The 19,333-nt window shown below is 42.2% G+C and overlaps 1 protein-coding gene across 3 annotated transcripts in view; it reads right to left on the reverse strand.

The window, feature by feature from the left end:
- LOC126253222 (brahma-associated protein of 60 kDa) overlaps positions 1-19,333 on the reverse strand; it is a 78,358-nt gene that overhangs the window by 51,579 nt on the left and 7,446 nt on the right. For all 3 annotated transcript variants that reach the window (XM_049954405.1, XM_049954406.1, XM_049954407.1), the window contains exon 3: positions 17,282-17,444. In XM_049954405.1, the coding sequence (XP_049810362.1) occupies positions 17,282-17,444 (163 nt within the window). The remainder of the gene's footprint in view (positions 1-17,281; positions 17,445-19,333) is intronic.

A 19,333-nucleotide genomic window follows, 5' to 3' on the forward strand; every position in this document is an offset into this window, starting at 1 on the left:
CGAAGTGGAGGTATTGCTAGTGGTTGGTAGGTTTCATATGGATATAGGTACTGATATAGCTATCTCTGAGGTGGAGGGAAACACTGAGGAAGGTAGTTTGATGGATTGAGTAGGACCAAGTGAAAGGAGTGGGGGAGACTGCGTCGAGGTTCTGATGGAATGTGGATAGGGTGTCCTCACCCTCGATCCAGATCATGAAGGTGTCACCAATGAATCTGAAACAGGTGAGGGGCTTGGGATTCTGGGTGGTTAGGAAGCATTCATCTCGATGGTCCACGAATAGGTTGGCACAGGATGGTGCCATGCAGGTGCCCATAGGTTTACCCCAGATTTGTTTGTAGGTAATGCCTCCAAGCAGAAGTAATTGTGGTGAGGGTATAGTTTGGTCAGGGCGACTAGGAAGGAGGTGGTTGGTTTGGAATCTGTCGGGTACTGGTAAGATAGTGTTCAATAGTGGTAAGGCCATGGACATTAGGTATGTTAGTGCAAAGGGAGGTGGCATCTACAACATGTGGTAAAGGGCAGGAACTACGGAGAGTCAGTGGAGAAAATGGTTGATATCTTTTATATAGGAAAGAGGTTGCGGATAATCAGCTGCAGGTGTTGGTCTACGAGAGCAGAGATTCTCTGTCAGTGGCAGCACCATAATCTGCCTGGATGGTTGGCTTTATGGACTTCAGGAAGCATGTAGAAGATAAGAGTGGGGGGAATGGTAGCAGTGAAGAGAGAGATGGACTCTGGGGCGAGGTTCTGGGATGGGCCTAAGGATTTCAGTAGAGACTGGAAATGCTACTGGATTTCTGGAATGGTGTCACTGTGGCAGGGTTTGCAGGTGGATGAATCTGACAGCTGGCAGAATCCTTCGGCCAGGTAATCCTAGCAGTTAAAACATCCTTGTCCATCTCTACACAACCCCTGCACCCAACCCCTTACCTCATTGCTCATATCCCTACAATATAACTAGATGCAAGACCTGCCCCCATACATCCACCTATCACCACCTACTCCAGTCCTGTCACAAACATCGCCTATCCCATCAAAGGCAGAGCTACCTGTGAAACCAGTCCCGAGAAGATCCACAAGTTAAGCTGCAACCACTGTGTTGCATTCTACGTGGGGATGACAACCATTAAGCTGTAAGTCCCCATGAATAGCCACCGAAAAACTGTGGCCAAGAAGCAAATGGACCACCTTGTTGCTGAGCATGCTGCAAACACGATGTCATTATTTCAATAACTGCTTTACTGCCTGTGCAATCTCAATCCTTCACACCAACACCAGCTTTTTTGAAATGTACTAGTGGGAACTATCCCTGTAATGTACCCTACATTCCCGTAACCCTCCTGGTCGCATCCTTTGTTAGTCATTGTCCTTACCCATCTAGCCCATTCCCTGTTCCCATTACAGCATTACACAGCCCTCTATTCCACCAACACATCCAGTCTTTTTACTTTTTAAGGCCCCCCCTCTCTCCCCTGCCCTACACCTAATCTCCTGACTGCATCTAGCTGCCCCACTCTCCACCCCATCCCTGCACACTCCAAGAAGCACTTTACCGTTCCCTAACCCTACCCTGCTTTCCCTCCTCCTTCCCACTCCAGCATCCTCCTTATCCCAACGCGGTTGCCTCTCCCATAATGACCTGCTGCTCGCAGTCCAGCTCCAGCTGTCAGAGACTGTGATCATGTGTGTGTGCGAGTTGTGTTTGCATGAGGGTGTGCAAGTGTGTATGTCGTCTAATTTTGACGAAGTCCTTGTTGGCTGAAAGCTAATTGTGTGACAGCCTTTTTGGTGCGTTTTCTGCAACTCAGCATGTCCTCTGTATATCGAGTAGTAACTATCCTTTACATTACATTATTATTTTACACCCTGGATTTTCTACTGTTTGATTTTAACATCAAAACAGGATTTTCCCCACCATGGTATTGTAGAACTATGTTTCTACTATGCAGTATAATCATCGTACAGGGAAGAATGGAATAAAAGAACATTACAAATTTTGATGTTATACTGAAGTAAGGAAACAGCAGCCTGTGCGTAGCAAATCACATGAAAGCAAAAATGTGTCTCATGCAGATAATGACTGGTTGGATTATTGTTTTTGTGGTTACCAACAACTGTTTCCAACACACTTACATAAAACAGCAAAATATGAGTGTGCTAATTTCTCAACAGCCATTTCAAATAAATTCATGCACTGCATGCATAACACTTAATAGTTTTTGACTAAAATTAATTCTTTAAGAAGGAGAATAGGGAACAAATGACACCTCGAAAAACAAAACAAGCTATAGACTCCAGAATGAGATTTTCACTCTGCAGCGGTGTGTGCACTGATATGAAACTTTCCTGGCAGATCAAAACTGTGTGCCGGACTGAGACTCGAACTCGGGACCTTTGCCTTTCACGGGTAAGTGCTCTACCGCACTTGCCCGCGAAAGGCAAAGGTCCCGAGTTCAAGTCTCAGTCCGGCACACAGTTTTGATCTGCCAGGAAAGTTTCAAGATACAGACTGATCACTATAAAAAAATAGTGATGTCCCAACCAATCTTGTGATACACTAAAATCACATTCCAATCAGTTTAGGAAAGTCTCTTCACATTGCACAGAATTTCAAAACACTTGACTCCAACAACTGTCAGTTAAAAGGGCACTGACCCGCCATATCTATGGACACCCTTATATACAAAATGCAGTTTGCTGAAGTGTGGCACACAGAAACTTTAGCATCCATGTCTGTGTAAACTAGTGGTAGAAGGTAGTCACACAATAGGGAAAGAAGCCCTATTCTCAAACTAGTTAGTGTGACTTCATTTGGTCAGAGTTATTGGTAGAATGTTCTTCAGGGCCAATCATTCCATTTGATACCTCCCCCCCCCCCCCCCCCCCCCCCCGTCTTTTTTGCTTCCCAGCACTGTTTCCTATTGACAAATGGCATTTTTTTCTAAAAAGTGAGGAGATTCCACTTTGCCACAGTCCTGCTTGACAGATCTCCATGGCCACAATGTCAGCTACTTGATTCCTCTTTAACTCATCATGCCCTGAAACCTGATCGGAGTAAAACTCTTCCCTAGCAGTTGTCAAAGCAGAAGGATGACCTGAAAGTACTGGATAATTTTATCTGCTGTATACACCAGTGAAATATTTTGTGGAACACCCAGGGAATCAAATTACATTTACTCCTTTAAGCAGTTCTTAAGGGTTTCATACGTCTAATAAAAAATGTTGATGCTAGGGGATGAATGAAAAATGTGCAATTGAGAAAAAATGAACTTCTAGCACTACCCCATTGTTTCGAACCAAAAGTGTGATCTGCAATGAAATTTTTTTACTCTTGTAAAGCAAAGTAAATTATCTGTTTGGAAATATAATTAGGAGGTATAAGTGTACTTGAACATCGTTGGTTTTAAAGAAATGCTAAGCCCTATTAATAACTGTGGCAGTAACTTACTTTGACATTATAATAAACATTAAAGTTCGTCTTACATTAACTTTTGTGTTGGCCATTTGCTCAGACTGTAAATGGCCAGCTTGCTCTTCTTTGAGACACAAACATGGGCTCAATGGGTAGTTGAACAATAGTGATTTACAGAGTTAAGTATGGTATTGACTCCACTGTGTACAAATGTTACAATGGGGCCTTCAGATGGAAAGAGGTGGCTCATCAGGCTCTGCCAAAAAGAGCGGCAACTGGGTTCCATACGTAAGCCCAATGCCAACCTTATGGTCTGACAGCAGACATATTAAGGTACTTTCAATGCATAAAGCATATTGCTATTGTCTATGGAAGGCCAATTAAAGACTTCATAGAACTGCATCATGCAGGACACATCTCCAAACCTAGACCAACTATTGAAGTGCTTTAAATATGTTTAAGATCCTGAATGTCCACACCTTCCGATCTTATAGGTGATGCAGCGTATGAATTCATTGTACAATGAAGCCTAACAATCTCACCAACATTTTAAAACCAACAACAGTGTACCTGGTGTACCTGAAGAACAATCATGGTAAGTTAAAAAAAAATTCAAATACTGTCTTGCATTATGCAAAGTTTGAGCTGAAGGCAGTGGTCATTCTGCAAGCACATTACTTCACAAAACAAACTGGGGTAAGGTCCTCAACAAATGGTTGGCCTCCCAACATGTCTTCTGGAGGGGCATCAGTATATATATAGTCAGAATGACTGCTGCGAGCATGACATGTAAAATCCAGCAGGGAGGTAGTACCAGCCCTTTGGTACTTTCCTTACCTCAAGATGACGTCCCTGTGGTCTCATTCATCTAGCTTTTACAGAGACCTTCCTGGGCTACTTTTGCTTGATCATGATAGACGCCAGTAGCAGTTTCCCGTATGTTGCACAGACATACCAAAGTCATCGTCCACCTATGGTGCCTGGGAGCCTTTCAGCATTTTGTAGTTTCTGTATGGAGAACAGCACAGCTTTGGTACATACAGTGCCACTCCACTCTGCTTCCTGCTGGCAGAAATGTGCATCTGCACTTTTAAAACTCAACTGATGAAAGTACAGGAACATCATGACCTTCACAAAGTGCTCAGTTTATTTCTTGCCCCCTACTGCTCCTCTCCGCAGGATGGATTCAGTCTGGCTGAAAGACCATGGTCAGCAGCATTGATCACAACTATCATCTACCCCACCATTCTCCTGCCCTCTCACGCGGCATTCACGCCATCACCACTACATACCCTTCGGGTCGCAGCCTGTAACCTAATTTTTTCCAGGGATCACCCACAGTGTGTACTGTCTGATGTCACACACCTTTTGGGAATAACAGTGATCAAAGGTAAACTGCCTGATGCCTCCAGCTGCAGAATGCAGATCAACTAGATGCATCTTCACAGGGCGTCGGTTACCAAGACACAGAATTCCCACAATTTTCTGTTCCAGAGTTGCTACCCTTGATGCTCAATAGTGTTGACTATGACTGCTGGTTGCCTCAACCACAGACCACAGGATATGGGGACACCAGCCTTCTCAAGGAAAAGGTGCCCACTCCAATAGACTTTTACAGCAGCCCCCCCCCCCCCCCCTCCATTCTCTGCTTCCCCAGATGTGTCACCATTTCTCTCCTAATGGGTGGGTAGGGGTACAAGGAATGTTAGGCAGTGCTTACAGTCCAACATAACAGAAGTGCACCATGGGTGGTCCAATTACAGAAGTCCAAAGACTATATAAGCAAACACTGTCATGAAATATCTGAGTGCACGCCTCGCTGACAAGTGGCAGCAGCATAACTCCAAGAATTCACAGTCAGTGCAAACCTATATGCTTACCCAGGATGACATTCTCAAAAATAGGTCTCACCATATCCTGGTATCTCGACACTATTTAAGGCTGGCACATGGCTAACGTTAATCAGTTCTCCATAGATGAGCTCTCTGGACTTTAGGAAGACTGCTGCTGCAGTTCTTAAATTACCGTTTTTACTCAAATCTAAGCCGCACCTGAAATTTGAGACTCTAAATTCAAGGGGGGAGAAAAGTTTTAGGCCACACCTCCAAATTGAAACAAAGTTGGTCCATTTTAATATGAGACAATTTAGGTAGAACGAACGACGATACAGCTACAGTAGTTTGGTTCGAGTCGTAAGCTTAGCAGCTAAGCTTTACCAGGTAACCATTGCTATGCGTCAGGCGCTCCGTCGGTATTTATACGGGTAGATACTCTTCCTTTTTCACGTGCTTCGTCTGGTTTGAATTGATTGCTTATTTTCTTTTGATCTCATAAGTGCCGTTCTGTTTGTTATAGGTGTTTACGTCACTCTAAGCTGAAAATGCATTACTGTACTGTGTCATGCATTGTTTGTCGCATTCTGATAATGAGTGTTTACGGCCTGTCACCGCTCGCAGCATAGCTTGCTTTTGTGTGCGCTACCGCAACTTACAATACAAAAAAAGAGAGGAATTGTCTCATTAGCGAAACAATGGCAAGACACTGCTATTTTTTGTTACTTACACTGCTACTTTCTTTGATAATGATCAACAAGAACCAAATAATAGACTGCGTATGATAGAAGATGTTCTGAACGAGAGTTTGGCGAAAATTTTTCTCCGTTTGAAAATCTTTGCAGACACCTCTTTAGTACATTACATTCTGGACAGAAATTAGAGTCATCTTAGATTTAAAAATCTAGTCAATTGCCGTGCTTCATTTCCGACTGTACCACTATTAGGCATAAGAATAATACGAATATAAACACGACATGATATGTATATTCTTCCGCATTTGTTGTTGTCTCACTCTAGTTTCGTAGTTTATTAGGCAGACAGGATTTAAATGAGACAGCAGCAAACACGAAAGACTACATGGCAAAATGTTTATATTCATATTATTCTTGTGGTGAAGAGAATACTGCATGTGATTCACAATTCATAAAGTTCCTATTAGCAACCATCTCTTCTCACAGGTAGGCAAAAATTCAGAATGTAGAGTTGGCCATATTGACACACACCCCAAACAGTCTTCCCAGTCGGATTTTCATAGTACATTGAAATACTGCTACATTCGAAGATGAACAATACGGAATTTTTATTTACTTTGTTGGATAATGTATGAAAATGCAGTGGTCGAAACTCGGGGCGGAGAAAAAAGCTAGTCTTCCACCTTTTTTTAAATTTACTGACGCAGAGGTTTTCGCGCCAGTATTTAACTTTGTGCCTGCAAAGCAAGCCTGTGCAGTGCTACATATATTCGATGGCAGAAGTTAGTTGTAGCGGCACCTACCAACATTTTTCAGAACTTCCACTAACTTTGCACTAGATTCTAAGCCACAGGCGGTTTTTTGGATTACAAAAACCGGAAAAAAGTGCGGCTTAGATTCTAGTAAATACGGTAGAAGCTCTCCTGGAATCCTCCCATGGCCTACCATCTCATGCCAGTCTACATGCCTGGGATCCGTGCCTCTGATGCTACGTGGACTGCTGACAGTTGTCCTTGAGTTACATCAAGAGCAATTGAGATTCAGTTTCCAGTGGCTGACAGTCCAACAGGTTACGTATCTCCCTTTGTAGACAAAGTACTTAACTGCGATTGATTTCTTGTTTGTGTAGTTAAGCTCTGAAAAGAGAGAATTGAATTTTCAGGTTCATTTCAATAAACCTGCACTTCAGTTTCTCTATGCTGAACATGGTGTGGGCTGCTTCAAATTACCTTCTGTATTAAGCTTACCTGAGAGGACAGTAAGGGTCACCTGTAAAAGGCAGTTTTTCTTTGGTTAGCACGAATAAAAATGAATTTCAATCAAGGTGAACTCCGAAATCTGTGTTTACAAACATTAACCTCAGATTATTTATTTGTGAACTAGGATCAACTGTGACTGACAAAATTCATAGATCAACTAAAGTTCAATTGCAGTTATCACTTCACAAACTAGTGACATTTCTGAGTAACAGATTTCTTTTTGTGCAAATAGAAGTAAACAGAGGTAAATAATGAAGAAGTTGTTAACACTCCCACACTGCTACAGATCAGAACATTTTGTCAGCCTATAACATTAGGTTAATGGGAATATTGGTGATTTAAGTAATGGGAGGGGATGATAAGCCCTCACATAGAAATTCTTGCAGACTACTATTAATCAATTTTAAAAAGTTTAAAGACATTCGACATCCACTTAGCTGAGAGTAAGAACTGGAAACTCAAAGTATTTGCAGTCAACAGTTAAGTATACTGAGTTCAGCAGTGACGAAAAATGATTGAGCATCTCCTACTGCTTAAACAGCAATAAGTACACAACCCATATTAAATTTTTATCTACCGAAAATGTGCTTCAACGGCTATGATGTCTGCATGTGTATTGGCAGGAGGAGAAATTTTGAAACTTCCTGGCAGATTAAAACTGTGTGCCAGACTGGGACTCCTGCCTTGTGCAGGCAAGTGCTCTACTGAAAACTCTCAAAGCATGACTCGCAATCTGGCATCACAGCTTCTTTGGTTGGTTGATTGGATTAAAAGAGGGGGAAAGGGACCAAACTACGAGGTCATCAGTCCATTGTTCCGAATAAAACAAAGCCACAAGTGGGAGAATAAAGCAAATGAGACTGACAACACAAAATGGAATGAAAAGAAAATTCACAAGAACAATGAAGGGCAACAAACATGTAAATGGACAAAAGGGGACAAGAAAACCACAGAATCACAAGAAACAGGATGAAGAGATTAAGACAACATAGCAGATTACCATGGCTGGCTGACCATGAGAATAAAAAAGGAGAAGCCAGCCACTCTGCAACACATTAAAACCTCCACCCTAGAAGCACTAGGCTGGAGGACACAGAGGGGCAAAGGACATGCACTAAAACTTAGATCAAATGATAAAACCCACCCTCACAAATAAAACGTAAAACTAAATCAGCTGATGAGGCATTGTCAGATAAAATTAGTGGCAACGAGTCCGGTAACCCAAGATTTCGTCACTGAGCAGTCAAAGTGGGACAGTGCGCCAGAATATGAGCCACTGTCAACCGGGTGCCGCACTAACACTCAGGCGGGTCTTCACAGTGTAGGAGGTAACCGTGGGTCATCCAAGCGTGGCCAATGCGGAGCCAGCAGAGGACAACTGATTGTGTTTACTGTTATGCCATTCCACCTCCCAAAGCCGTAAAACCCTATGCTGTAAGTCATAACACAGATCAGGTTCAGAGATGCCCATCTCCAGAAGCGGTTTCTGCATAGCCTGTTTGGCCAGCCTGTTGGCAAGTTTGTTGCTTGGGATGCCGACATGCCCTGGGGTCCACACAAACACCACTGAATGACAGGACCTGTCCAGGGCATAGATGGACTCCTGAATGGACGCTACCAATGGAAGGCGAGGTTAGCACTGGTCGATAGCTTGTAGGCTGCTCAAGGAGTCAGTACACAGAAGAAACGATTCCCTGGGGCTTGAATGAATATACTGAAGTGCATGAGAGATGGCCACCACCTCTGCAGCAAATACACTGTAGCCATCGGGCAAGGAATGCTGTTCAAAATGGCCTCTGTGGACGTAGGCAAAGCCAACATGACCATCAGCTATTGAGCCATCAGTGTAAACCACTTCAGAGCCCCGGAACATGTCAAGAATTAAGAGGAAGTGACAGCGGAGAGTGGCAGGAGTAACTGAGTCCTTAGGGTCACGTGAAAGGTTCAGATGAATCTGCAGCCTAGGTGTACACCATGGAGGTGTATGCGGACGGACCTGGATGGGAAGTGGTAAAGGGAAGGACTCCAGTTCAGACAGAAGGGACTGCATGCGAACCACAACTGTTAGCCCTGACCTGGGCCGCTGATGCAGGAGATGAACTGCCGCAGGTGGAAAAAGGAGATGGTAATTTGGATGCTCAGTAGAACTATGAATGTGTGCAACATAACTGGCGAGCAGTTGTGCACATCGGATCTGCAATGGAGGGACTCTGGCCTTCACCAGGACACTGGTTACCAGACTTGTTCTAAAAGCTCCTGTTGCTAGGCAACCATTCAATGCTGAGTGTGCGGCCGAACCATAAACCAGACTCCCATAGTCAAGGCAAGATTGAACAAGGGCTTTGCAGAGCTGCAGCACAGTAGAGCATCCTGCATCCCAGTTGGTGTTGCTCAGGCAGCGGAGGGCATTGAGGTGCTGCCAGCACTTCCACTTAAGCTGTCGAAGGTGAGGTAGCCAAGTCAATTTGACATTGAAAACCAGTCCTAAGAATCAATATGTCTCCACTACAGTGAGTGGATCGTCAAGAAGTTAAAGTTCTGGTTCCGATGAACGGTACGATGCCGACAGAAGTGCATGATACATGACTTAGAGGTCATAAACTGGAAGCCGTTGGCTAGAGCCCATGACTGCGCCTTGTGGATGGCTCCCCGTAGGCACCACACAGCAACACCAGTACTGGTTAAGCAGTACGAAATGCAGAAGTCTTCTGCATACAGAGAGGGTGAGACAGACTGCCCTACAGCTGCTGCTAGACCATTAATGGCCACTAAATATACTGATACACTCAAGACAGAGCACAGTGGGACCCCCATTCTCCTGGATATGGGGGGCGGGGACACTATGGGAAGCACAAACTTGGACACGGAAAGTACGGACCAACAGGAAATTCTGGATAAAAATCTATCGGGAGCGGGCCTTGGAGACCTTACAATGTGGCAAGGATATGATGTCACCAGGTGGTGTCATACACTTTGCTTGGATCAAAAAAGACGGCAACAAGGTGTTGGCGTCTGGAAAAGGCTGTTCGGATGGCAGACTAAAGGGACACAAGATTATCAGTGGTACAGTGCCCCTGGCGGAAACCGCCCTGACATGGAGCCACCCAACCCAACTGCTGACACACCGTACGTTCCAGCAGTTTACAAACAACGTTGGTGAGGCTGATGGGCCGATAGCTATCCACATCAAGTGGGGTTTTAGTGGGTTTGAGCATCGGAATTATGGTGCTCTCCTGTCATTGCGATGGAAATATGCCATCGCACCAGATCCGGTTGAAGATTACGAGGTAGCACTTTTAGTCAGACATTTAATCATCTGACTGCGGATCCGATCTGTCCCAGGAGCTGCATTAGGGCAATGTGCAAGTGCACTGAGGAGCTCCCAATCTGTAAATGGGGCATTATAGGGTTCACTGTGGCATGTAGCAAACGAGAGGACTTTCCTTTCCATCCGCCGTTTGAGGGTGCGAAAGGCTGGGGGGGGGGGGTACTTCTCCGACGCAGAGGCTCGAGCATAGCGCTCAGCGAAGTGCTTGGCAATCACATTTGCGTAGGTACATAGCACACCATTGATGGTAATGCCACCGACACCTGTTGGGGTCTGGAACCCAAAAAAGACGTCTGATTTTCGTCCAGACTTGGTAAGGTGATGTATGGCACCCAATGGTCGACACGTACCTCTCCCAACACTCCCGTTTCCGTTGTTTTATAAGCTGACGTACAGAGGCACAGAGGCACTTAAAGGCTATCAGATGCTCTAGGGAAGGGTGCTGCTTATGTCGCTGTAGAGCTCGCTGACACCCTGTAATTGTCTCAGCGACTTCTGGCGAGCACCAAGGGACTGTCTTTCGCCGGGGACACCATAAAGAGCAAGGGATTGCGTTTTCTGCTACGGAAACGATTGTGGTAGTCACCTGCACAACCATCACATTGATGTTACCACGTGGGGACGAGTCAACAGTGACATCAGTGGTGGAAGTTTCATAGTCCACCTTGTTTAAAGCCCATCTGAGCAGGCGTCCATGGGCCTGACGCAGGGGCAGTGACAGGAAGATGGGGAAAGCAGTCACTACCACACAGGCCATAATGTGCTCTCCAGTGGATAGATGGGAGAAGTCCTGGGCTGCAAATTGATAAATCAATGGCCGAGTAACTACCTCAAGCACCACTGAATTGTGTGGCAGCCCCTGTATTTAAGAGGCAGAGGTCGAACTGAGACAGTAAAGTTTCGACATCTCTGTTTCGGCCAGTAGGCACGGTGTCACCGCGCAAGGGGTATGGGCATAAAATCTCCCAAAAGTAGGAAAGGTTTAGGGAGTTGATCAATCAGTACACCTAATACATTCAGGGGTACTGCACCATCTGGAGGAAGATATACATTGCAGACAGTTATTTCCTGCGTAGTCCTTATTTTGACAGCCACAACTTCAAGAGGGGTTTGTAGGCGCACATGTTCACTACAGACCGAGTTTAGGACATAAACGCAAACTCCACCTGACACTCTATTATAGTTGCTACAGTTCCTGTAATATCTCTTAAAGCCTGAAGGGCAATGCAGAAAGCAGGTGTAAATCTTAACAGTTGCCATAGCTTGGCCAGGCGGTGGAAAAAACCGCCGCAATTCCACTGGAGGATGACGTCATCGTGAGATTGGGAAGGCATGGAACATTCAGTGAGGCAGTTTATGCCTCAGGGTCACCTGCTGCCACTAACTTATTGCCTGAGCAGTCTATATCCATTGTCTCTGAGGGTCCAGCGAGATCTAGGTCCTAAGCGGATGCCAGAATCTTCACCTTATCCCCAGATGCAGAGCCTGTAGGTAGCAGTGGTGTGTGTGTGCCACACCCCAAGTTTCATGCTCTTGAGGGCCTTCTTTTTCGATTTCTCGCACTGTTCCTTGGGTTTCCCTGTCTGGGAGAACTGCACTGAATCAGTCTCCGGGACTGAGGATGAGCGTGAAGCCCTACGACCAGCTGCTTTTGGGCTGTTCAGCCAATGTCAGGTGTCATCTTCCCCATTAGCAGAAACCTGGGAAGGGAATGACCCAAGGGCCCCTTCCTAGTGAGAGGAGCTGAAGAAGCCTTATGCTTCTCTGGCTCAGAAGTGGTGACAAACCCCTGATGGTTGAAAGGGAAGGGGGGGGGGGGGTGCTCCTGAAGTAGGTGGTGCAGGAGCAACAGGAAGGGAAGTGCCCCTCACCATCAAGGGGGCAGGTGTAGTCTCCCAGTTCTGAGAGGGGGGGGGGGACGACAGTTTCTTGTACAAATTTAATATACTATGTGTTTTGTACTTTTATTCCTTTATGTAGGAATATAAAAAACTGAGAATTAATGTATTTAAGCCTTGGAATCAGTTGTTTATGTTGTAAAATGCAACGGGGACTTATCTTGCCTGAAAGCATACAAAACTGGAATCTGACTAGACCTGTAGTTCTTGCTGAAATCAAAGGAAAATACATTTAATGTTAGGGTAACATCAATAGTATAAAATGGTTCATAGGCACGAAGTCATCTGTAAGCAGATAGGTATTATTAACAAGAATTTAATACAATGTATTGATGCTGCTAAATTACTTCAGCTGCCTAAAAATTCAAACTTTCAGAGTAAATACGCTGGTAGAACAATTCTGAAAAAGGGGGAGAAGCAGCACTTTAAGAATCTATTATGTGTAGATTATTCTGGCCACAGAGATAATGCTGTGGTTATACAAATGGTTACTGCAGTAAGAGCCTGCTGAGTTGAGCACACTTAATAGCAAGATGAGGTAATTGCAGGAAGGCAAAAGCGATAGTCGTCACTTTTGCCAGAACTAATACTGGCTGCTTTACCGTATTTACTCGAATCTAAGCTCCACTTTTTTTCCGGTTTTTGTAATCCAAAAAACCGCCTGTGGCTTAGAATCAAGTGCAAAGTAAGCGGAAGTTCTGAAAAATGTTGATAGGTGCCGCCACAACTAACTTCTGCTGTCGAATATATGTAGCGCTACACAGGCATGCTTTATAGGCACAAAGATAAATACTGACGCCAAAATCTCTGCGTCTGTGAAAAAGAAAAAGAGAAATGGGGGAGACGAGCTTTTTTCTCCTCCCCAAGTTTCGAACAAAGTATTTGCATACATTATCCAACAAAGTAAATACAAATTCCGTATTGTTCATCTTCAAATGTAGCAGCATTTCAATGTACTATGAAAATCCGACTGGTAAGACTGTTTGGGATGTTTGTCAACATGGCCAACTGTACATTCTGAATTTTTTCCTACCTGTGAGAAGAGATGGTTGCTAATAGGAACTTTATGAATTGTGAATCACATGCAGTATTCTCTTCACCATAAGAATAATATGAATATAAACATTTTGCAATGTATTCTTTCATGTTTGCTGCTATCTCATTTAAATCCTGTCTGCCTAATAAACTACAAAATTAGAGTGAGACAACAGCAAACGCGGAAGAATATACGTATCATGTCATGTTTATATTCGTATTATTCTTATGCCTAATAGTGATACAGTCAGAAATGAAGCACGGCAATTGACTAGATTTTTAAATCTAAGATGACTAATTTCTGTGCAGAATGTAATGTACTAAAGAGGCGTCTGCAAAGATTTTCAAACGGAGAAAATTTTTTGCTAACTCTCATTCAGAACATCATCTATCATACGCAGTCTATTATTTGGTTCTTGTTGATCATTATAAAAGAAAGCAGAAGTGTAAGTAACAACAAGTAGCAGTCTCTTGCCATTGTTTCGCTAATGAGACAATTCCTCAATTTTTTTTATATTGCAAGCAAGCCATGCTGCGAGCGGCGACAGGCCGTAAACACTCATTATCAGAATGCGACAAACAATGCGTGACACAGTACAGTAATGCATTTTCAGCTTAGAGTGGCATAAACACTTATAACAAAGAGAACGGCATTTATCAGATCAAAGAAAAATAAGCAATCAATTCAAACCAGACAAAGCACGTGCAAAAGGAATGGTACCCGTATAAACACGGACGGAGAGCCTGACGCATAGCAATGGCTACCTGGTAAAGCTTAACTGCCAAGCTTAAGACTCAAACCAAACTACTGTAGCTGTATTGTCATTCATTCGACCTAAATTGTCTCTCATATTACAATGGACCAACTTTGTTTCAATTTGGAGGTGCGACCTAAAACTTTTCTTTCCCCTTGAATTTAGAGTCTCAAATTTCAGGTGCGGCTTAGATTCGAGTAAGTACGGTATAACCATTTTTTTTAGACATCCAAGCTTGGGATATGGGAATCCTCTTGGAAACTGCACTTCCTGTACTCTGTTCACCTTCAAAACCCTGAAACAGAGAGAGAGAGAGAGAGAGAGAGAGAGAGAGAGAGAGAGAGAGAGAGAGAGTTGTGGCTACGAACTTGGCTTCGATCTGTACTCTACACCTACTGCGGTCTTACACCACCTCTCACTAGACTGAACCATGGGTGCATTAAAAATTTACAACTCATCTACTAGCACAGGGAAGGAAAAGTATGAAGTGGAAGAAACTGAAGCTAGGCCATTTCATTTAACCACCCCAGAAAAAAGTTTTTCAGAAGCTTGTGACAAATATCTACCACTTTCAGGGAAATGCAATTTGATGTCATACTCACAAATACTATCCGAGAATGGAATATCCAATCCTTCATAAACTAAAGGTTTCCTTAAAAGGAGCCAAACTTTTCAGAAGCAGCAGATACTCACTGCATGACACAGTGTATCATTTAGGCTTCAAATACAACAAAGTAATGGAAGAAAGGAATGCAACAATATTATGAAAAGGGCAGTTGTGACTCATCCTATAGCGGAGATGCTGAGTTGCAGATAGGCACAACAAAAAGACTGTCAGAAAATGAGCTGTTGACTTCGTGTGTGCGCTGAGGCAGCCAGAGACTGCAGTTGTGTGTGTAGCTGACACCACACCAAAAACCCTTTTAAAAGGTAGCAGACTGATTCCTTTCCATGCAGATACACTCAACACAATTCTTGGAAAATTGTATGTTGTTATTTAGATTGAAGAAAATAAATGGTAACTATGAAGAAATTAATGGAGACACATTTCAATGGTTGTTTAAGGACTGCTTCTGGAAATCTTGAGAAAACCTTCAGTGACATTTAAAGACACCATCCTGTGTCATTTTACTACGACACGGGATCCACAGTTAATTTGCAGAAAAAACATGACATTACTGGCTGCCTACTTAAAAAAAACACTCCCATATCAGATGACTGTAGACAGGGCGAATTACTGAATCTTGTGGCTCAGAATAAACCACATCTGCCTCCAAGTCTTTCACATTAACCGCCAAATAAATAAATAAAATGGCAACAGTATCCTCAGACTGCCGCTGTATCACTGTCATTTCAGTTCCATTGAACTCATACAGGCTCAAGGATTATGTGGCAAGGAGAAAAAAATATTATGGTGGCACAAGTGAAAAGATTGACAAAGGACGCTACACCAAATTTTGTCAGGTTAATGTTGTGAGGCACACACAGGAAGTAATAATGAAAGCATGGGAAAATGAATCAAACAACTTATTATATCATTGAATTCTGACAGCAGTTCTATGACCACACAGAGGATACTGAAAGAGATTCAGATTTAAATGAAGTGCATCCGTTAGCAATAAAGTTTGTTATTCAAAATTAAATTGTGATCACCCCTTACAATATTCTGTGCTCATTGGTTGCTCTGCTAATCTTGTTGTGGTTATTCACTTTTAAAATGTGATTACAGAATCTTATGCAGTGTTGTCCTACAACAGCTAAGGCCACCAACAACATTCCCTCCACCAACAAAGACAGTGGCAACAGTCAGTAAGTTGACTACCTGTTTCTTCTTTAGTGCACAAACAACTATTGGTCACATGGGCACATGGCATGTTGTGTATGAGCTGGCAACATCACTCCCCACATCTGCCAATCACAAAGGAATTTTAATCGGAGTATACCAAAGATTAATCTGCAAATGTAAGATGACTCCTATATTAAGCTCTTACATTGTAAAAACACTGAAATCAGGTCAGTTAACGTAAAAAGACCCTATATTTTTCAAATGATGAACCTGGTGGGAAAACATCTTATAGTCTGGTAAATACAGTATTTGTGAATATGTTTGGCTTTTTTACTGCACTATTAACCACTGATACAACAGACAGTAATTATGACATGGAGGTAAGACAACTTTACGATTCCTGGTCGGTGGAACTGAAACCTCACTCTCCCTATGTCCTCTCCTGTTCGTTACTCTGAAAAATAGGATGTTTTGCTTTGGTAGATGCTATTTGGCAAAATTTACCTGGTTTCTTTTTTTTCCTTCTTCAGTGTAACAATAACGTGCGCTGATTTGACTTTGGCAGCAATCCTTATCGACTTCTTCCAATCTTTATTACTAACAAACTAATCCACTTCATGGCTCAAGGTTCTGGTTCTAGTCATTCATTGTAGACACTGTTGACAATAGTAATGCCCACTTTGCTCTTTACTGTCAGGATTATGATCAGTACTGCTCAGTTTTGTCCAGAGTTTGTTTTTCCAGTACTAGTACTTGCTTTTCGATGGTAACAGGTGTACTGATGAAGAGTGGCACAGCAATGTTATGCCGAATTGCTTGTGCAGTGATAGCAACCATATTACAGTACTTTTGCATCTGTATATATGGGCCCTTGAATGTTTTGGTTGTTGCTTAATACAGACTTTTTCACTGTTGTGGGGGATTTTCAAAGACTCAAAGGTAACTGGGGTGACAAACTGAATAAATCATAATTGCATTATTATTCTGTATCAAGCCCCCCCCCCCCCCAATAATTGCATTATTATTTTGTACCAAGCCATTGAAAGCCAATCAGAAAACTTCCTTGGACAGTCCCCAATTAATTTTTTTTGGTGTGTAGTTCAAATTCATCCTGTACATTCAGCCCTCAAAACTGTACGTCATTTCTTTCCAACCTTGAAAAATTGAAATCACAACACATATTACAAATTTTACAGAATTATCATGCACAATTTAATGTTGACCATACTTGAAACTGCATCCTCTTTGTATTACTAGTTTTGGCCAAAATAAACATACCTGGATGTCTAATCTCTTTCTCATTATTGTCGAATCCAATTTTCGTTCAAAAGCCAACAGATCCATATAGGCTTGAGATTCAGGGACAAGATCTCTAACTTTCTGTGGAAGAATCTTATCAGCAAGTTTCTTCTTTTTCTTGCCTGTTGTGTGGGGAAAGTCTCTGGAAAGCAATTGAAACACCGTAAGAAAACACTAATAAGTTACAAGAAACTAAGTTTTATTTAGACCACTAAATACAGAATTTTAGCTTTAAATATTAGTGATAATATAATGGACCAACCAAACAACCATTGTTCTTAATAGCAAGTCAAAGCACAAATTCTACGAGTTACAGACTGTTCTTATTTTACTCCATTAATTTCGTGTTCTTCGGTTCCTATTAAACTATCTTATTTTATGTTCCAAAATTACTCCCTACTAGGCAATTTGCTTTTTCAGATGTGTGGTGTACATGCTTTATTTAGTTTGTTTTGTATTACTGCACCACCTTCCAGTGTGCGGCAGAGTGTATTTATGGCACCACTATCATTTCTCCCTTTCCTTATCCATTTGTCAATGGTGTGTGGGAAGAATGACTCTCAGTAAGTCTCTGTATAAACTTTAAGTTCTTTTATTTTCCTGTTGTGATCATTTCATGAGGTGAGTGGTAGGAAGTAAACTATTGCCTCTCTCTTCTTGTAATGCCTGTTCTTGGAATTTTAACAATAAATCTCTCCTCGAGATGAAAAATGCCGTCACCACTACAGCATCATCTAGTGGAGTTTGATAAGCATCTACGCAACATTGTCACACTAACAGTGATAAAATGCACCTCTCTTCTTTGGATCCTTTCTATCTCTTCTATTAATCCTACCTGATAACTATAGCTGGGCAACGTTAATCAAAAAGTTAACTTTGCTAATCTTTAATCTGTTATTAAAAAAGTTAACTTCGTTAAACATCACAGCATCTCTTTATAGGAGCTTTATCGGAAGTTAATCATTAACTCTTAGTAGTAAACTTCTTGTCACGGGTGTTCTTAAATGAGCAAGTGAATCAAATGTATTACCAATCCATAAATTAAAAGTGTTTTGGTTGCAGAAATTTAGGTAGTACATCGAAAATAAATAAAAAAAACAGGTTCATGATTTAGTTTTAAAATCATTTAGTTATCATTGCTAAATTGCAAGAGACTCAACATACATACATAAGATACACAAGACATAAGACACAGAAAAAAAACGTCATTCGACTGCAGCACTCAAGAATGTAGGGGTATTAAATTTCATAAATAAATTTACTGAAACCCCTTTCCCTAGAAATATTTTACTGTTGAATGGAATCTTTTGATTTCATATTCGGCCACATTCTGACTATGCTCTGGGCTTTACTTTTTACAGGTGTGTTGGTACTAGGCTTCACTTTAGACTGACTAACAGACGTTAGAAACTATTCCTCTTCGTTGTTGCCACTTACAGTGTCTCTGTCTTTTGAACTTTTGGTGGTTTCATGCCTTAAAGCCTCTTCTACAACTTTTTCCATTTGTTTTCTTACTACTTCCACTCGCACATTTCCAGCCATATCAATTGAAACTTTGGATGAAATGTCGCAGTCAATGCACTAACTAAAAGCAGTACTTGACGTGAACTCAGTAAACAAGCAACAATAAGCAGCTAGTTATTCTAGCCTGCACTTGACTGATGTAAATCAGTCATATGCACCCTTACATAGCCACACACCTACAAGACAAACTTGTCAGAACACAATTCCTGCAGGCAGCGCGACATCGTTCTGGTCATAAGTAGTAGATACCCGATTAACAATCAACGTAATCAAAGAAAATTAATGGAAGTTACAGAGTGTGTTAATGTTTTCTGAAAGTAACTTAAAAGTTAATCCATTACTCGAAAAGTTGACTTCGTTAATTAACAATTAGTAGTCTTGTGCAAAGCTATGCTGATAAGGATTCCAAACTGCCAAAATATACTATGAACCACTTTAACAAGTATTCTGTAGTCATCTCTTTCAAGCAACAGTTTAATTTACTTTGGTTCTTCCAATAAAACTCAT

This window comes from Schistocerca nitens, chromosome 4 (assembly GCF_023898315.1).
Source record: "Schistocerca nitens isolate TAMUIC-IGC-003100 chromosome 4, iqSchNite1.1, whole genome shotgun sequence".
NCBI classification, from domain to species: Eukaryota; Metazoa; Arthropoda; class Insecta; order Orthoptera; family Acrididae; genus Schistocerca; species Schistocerca nitens.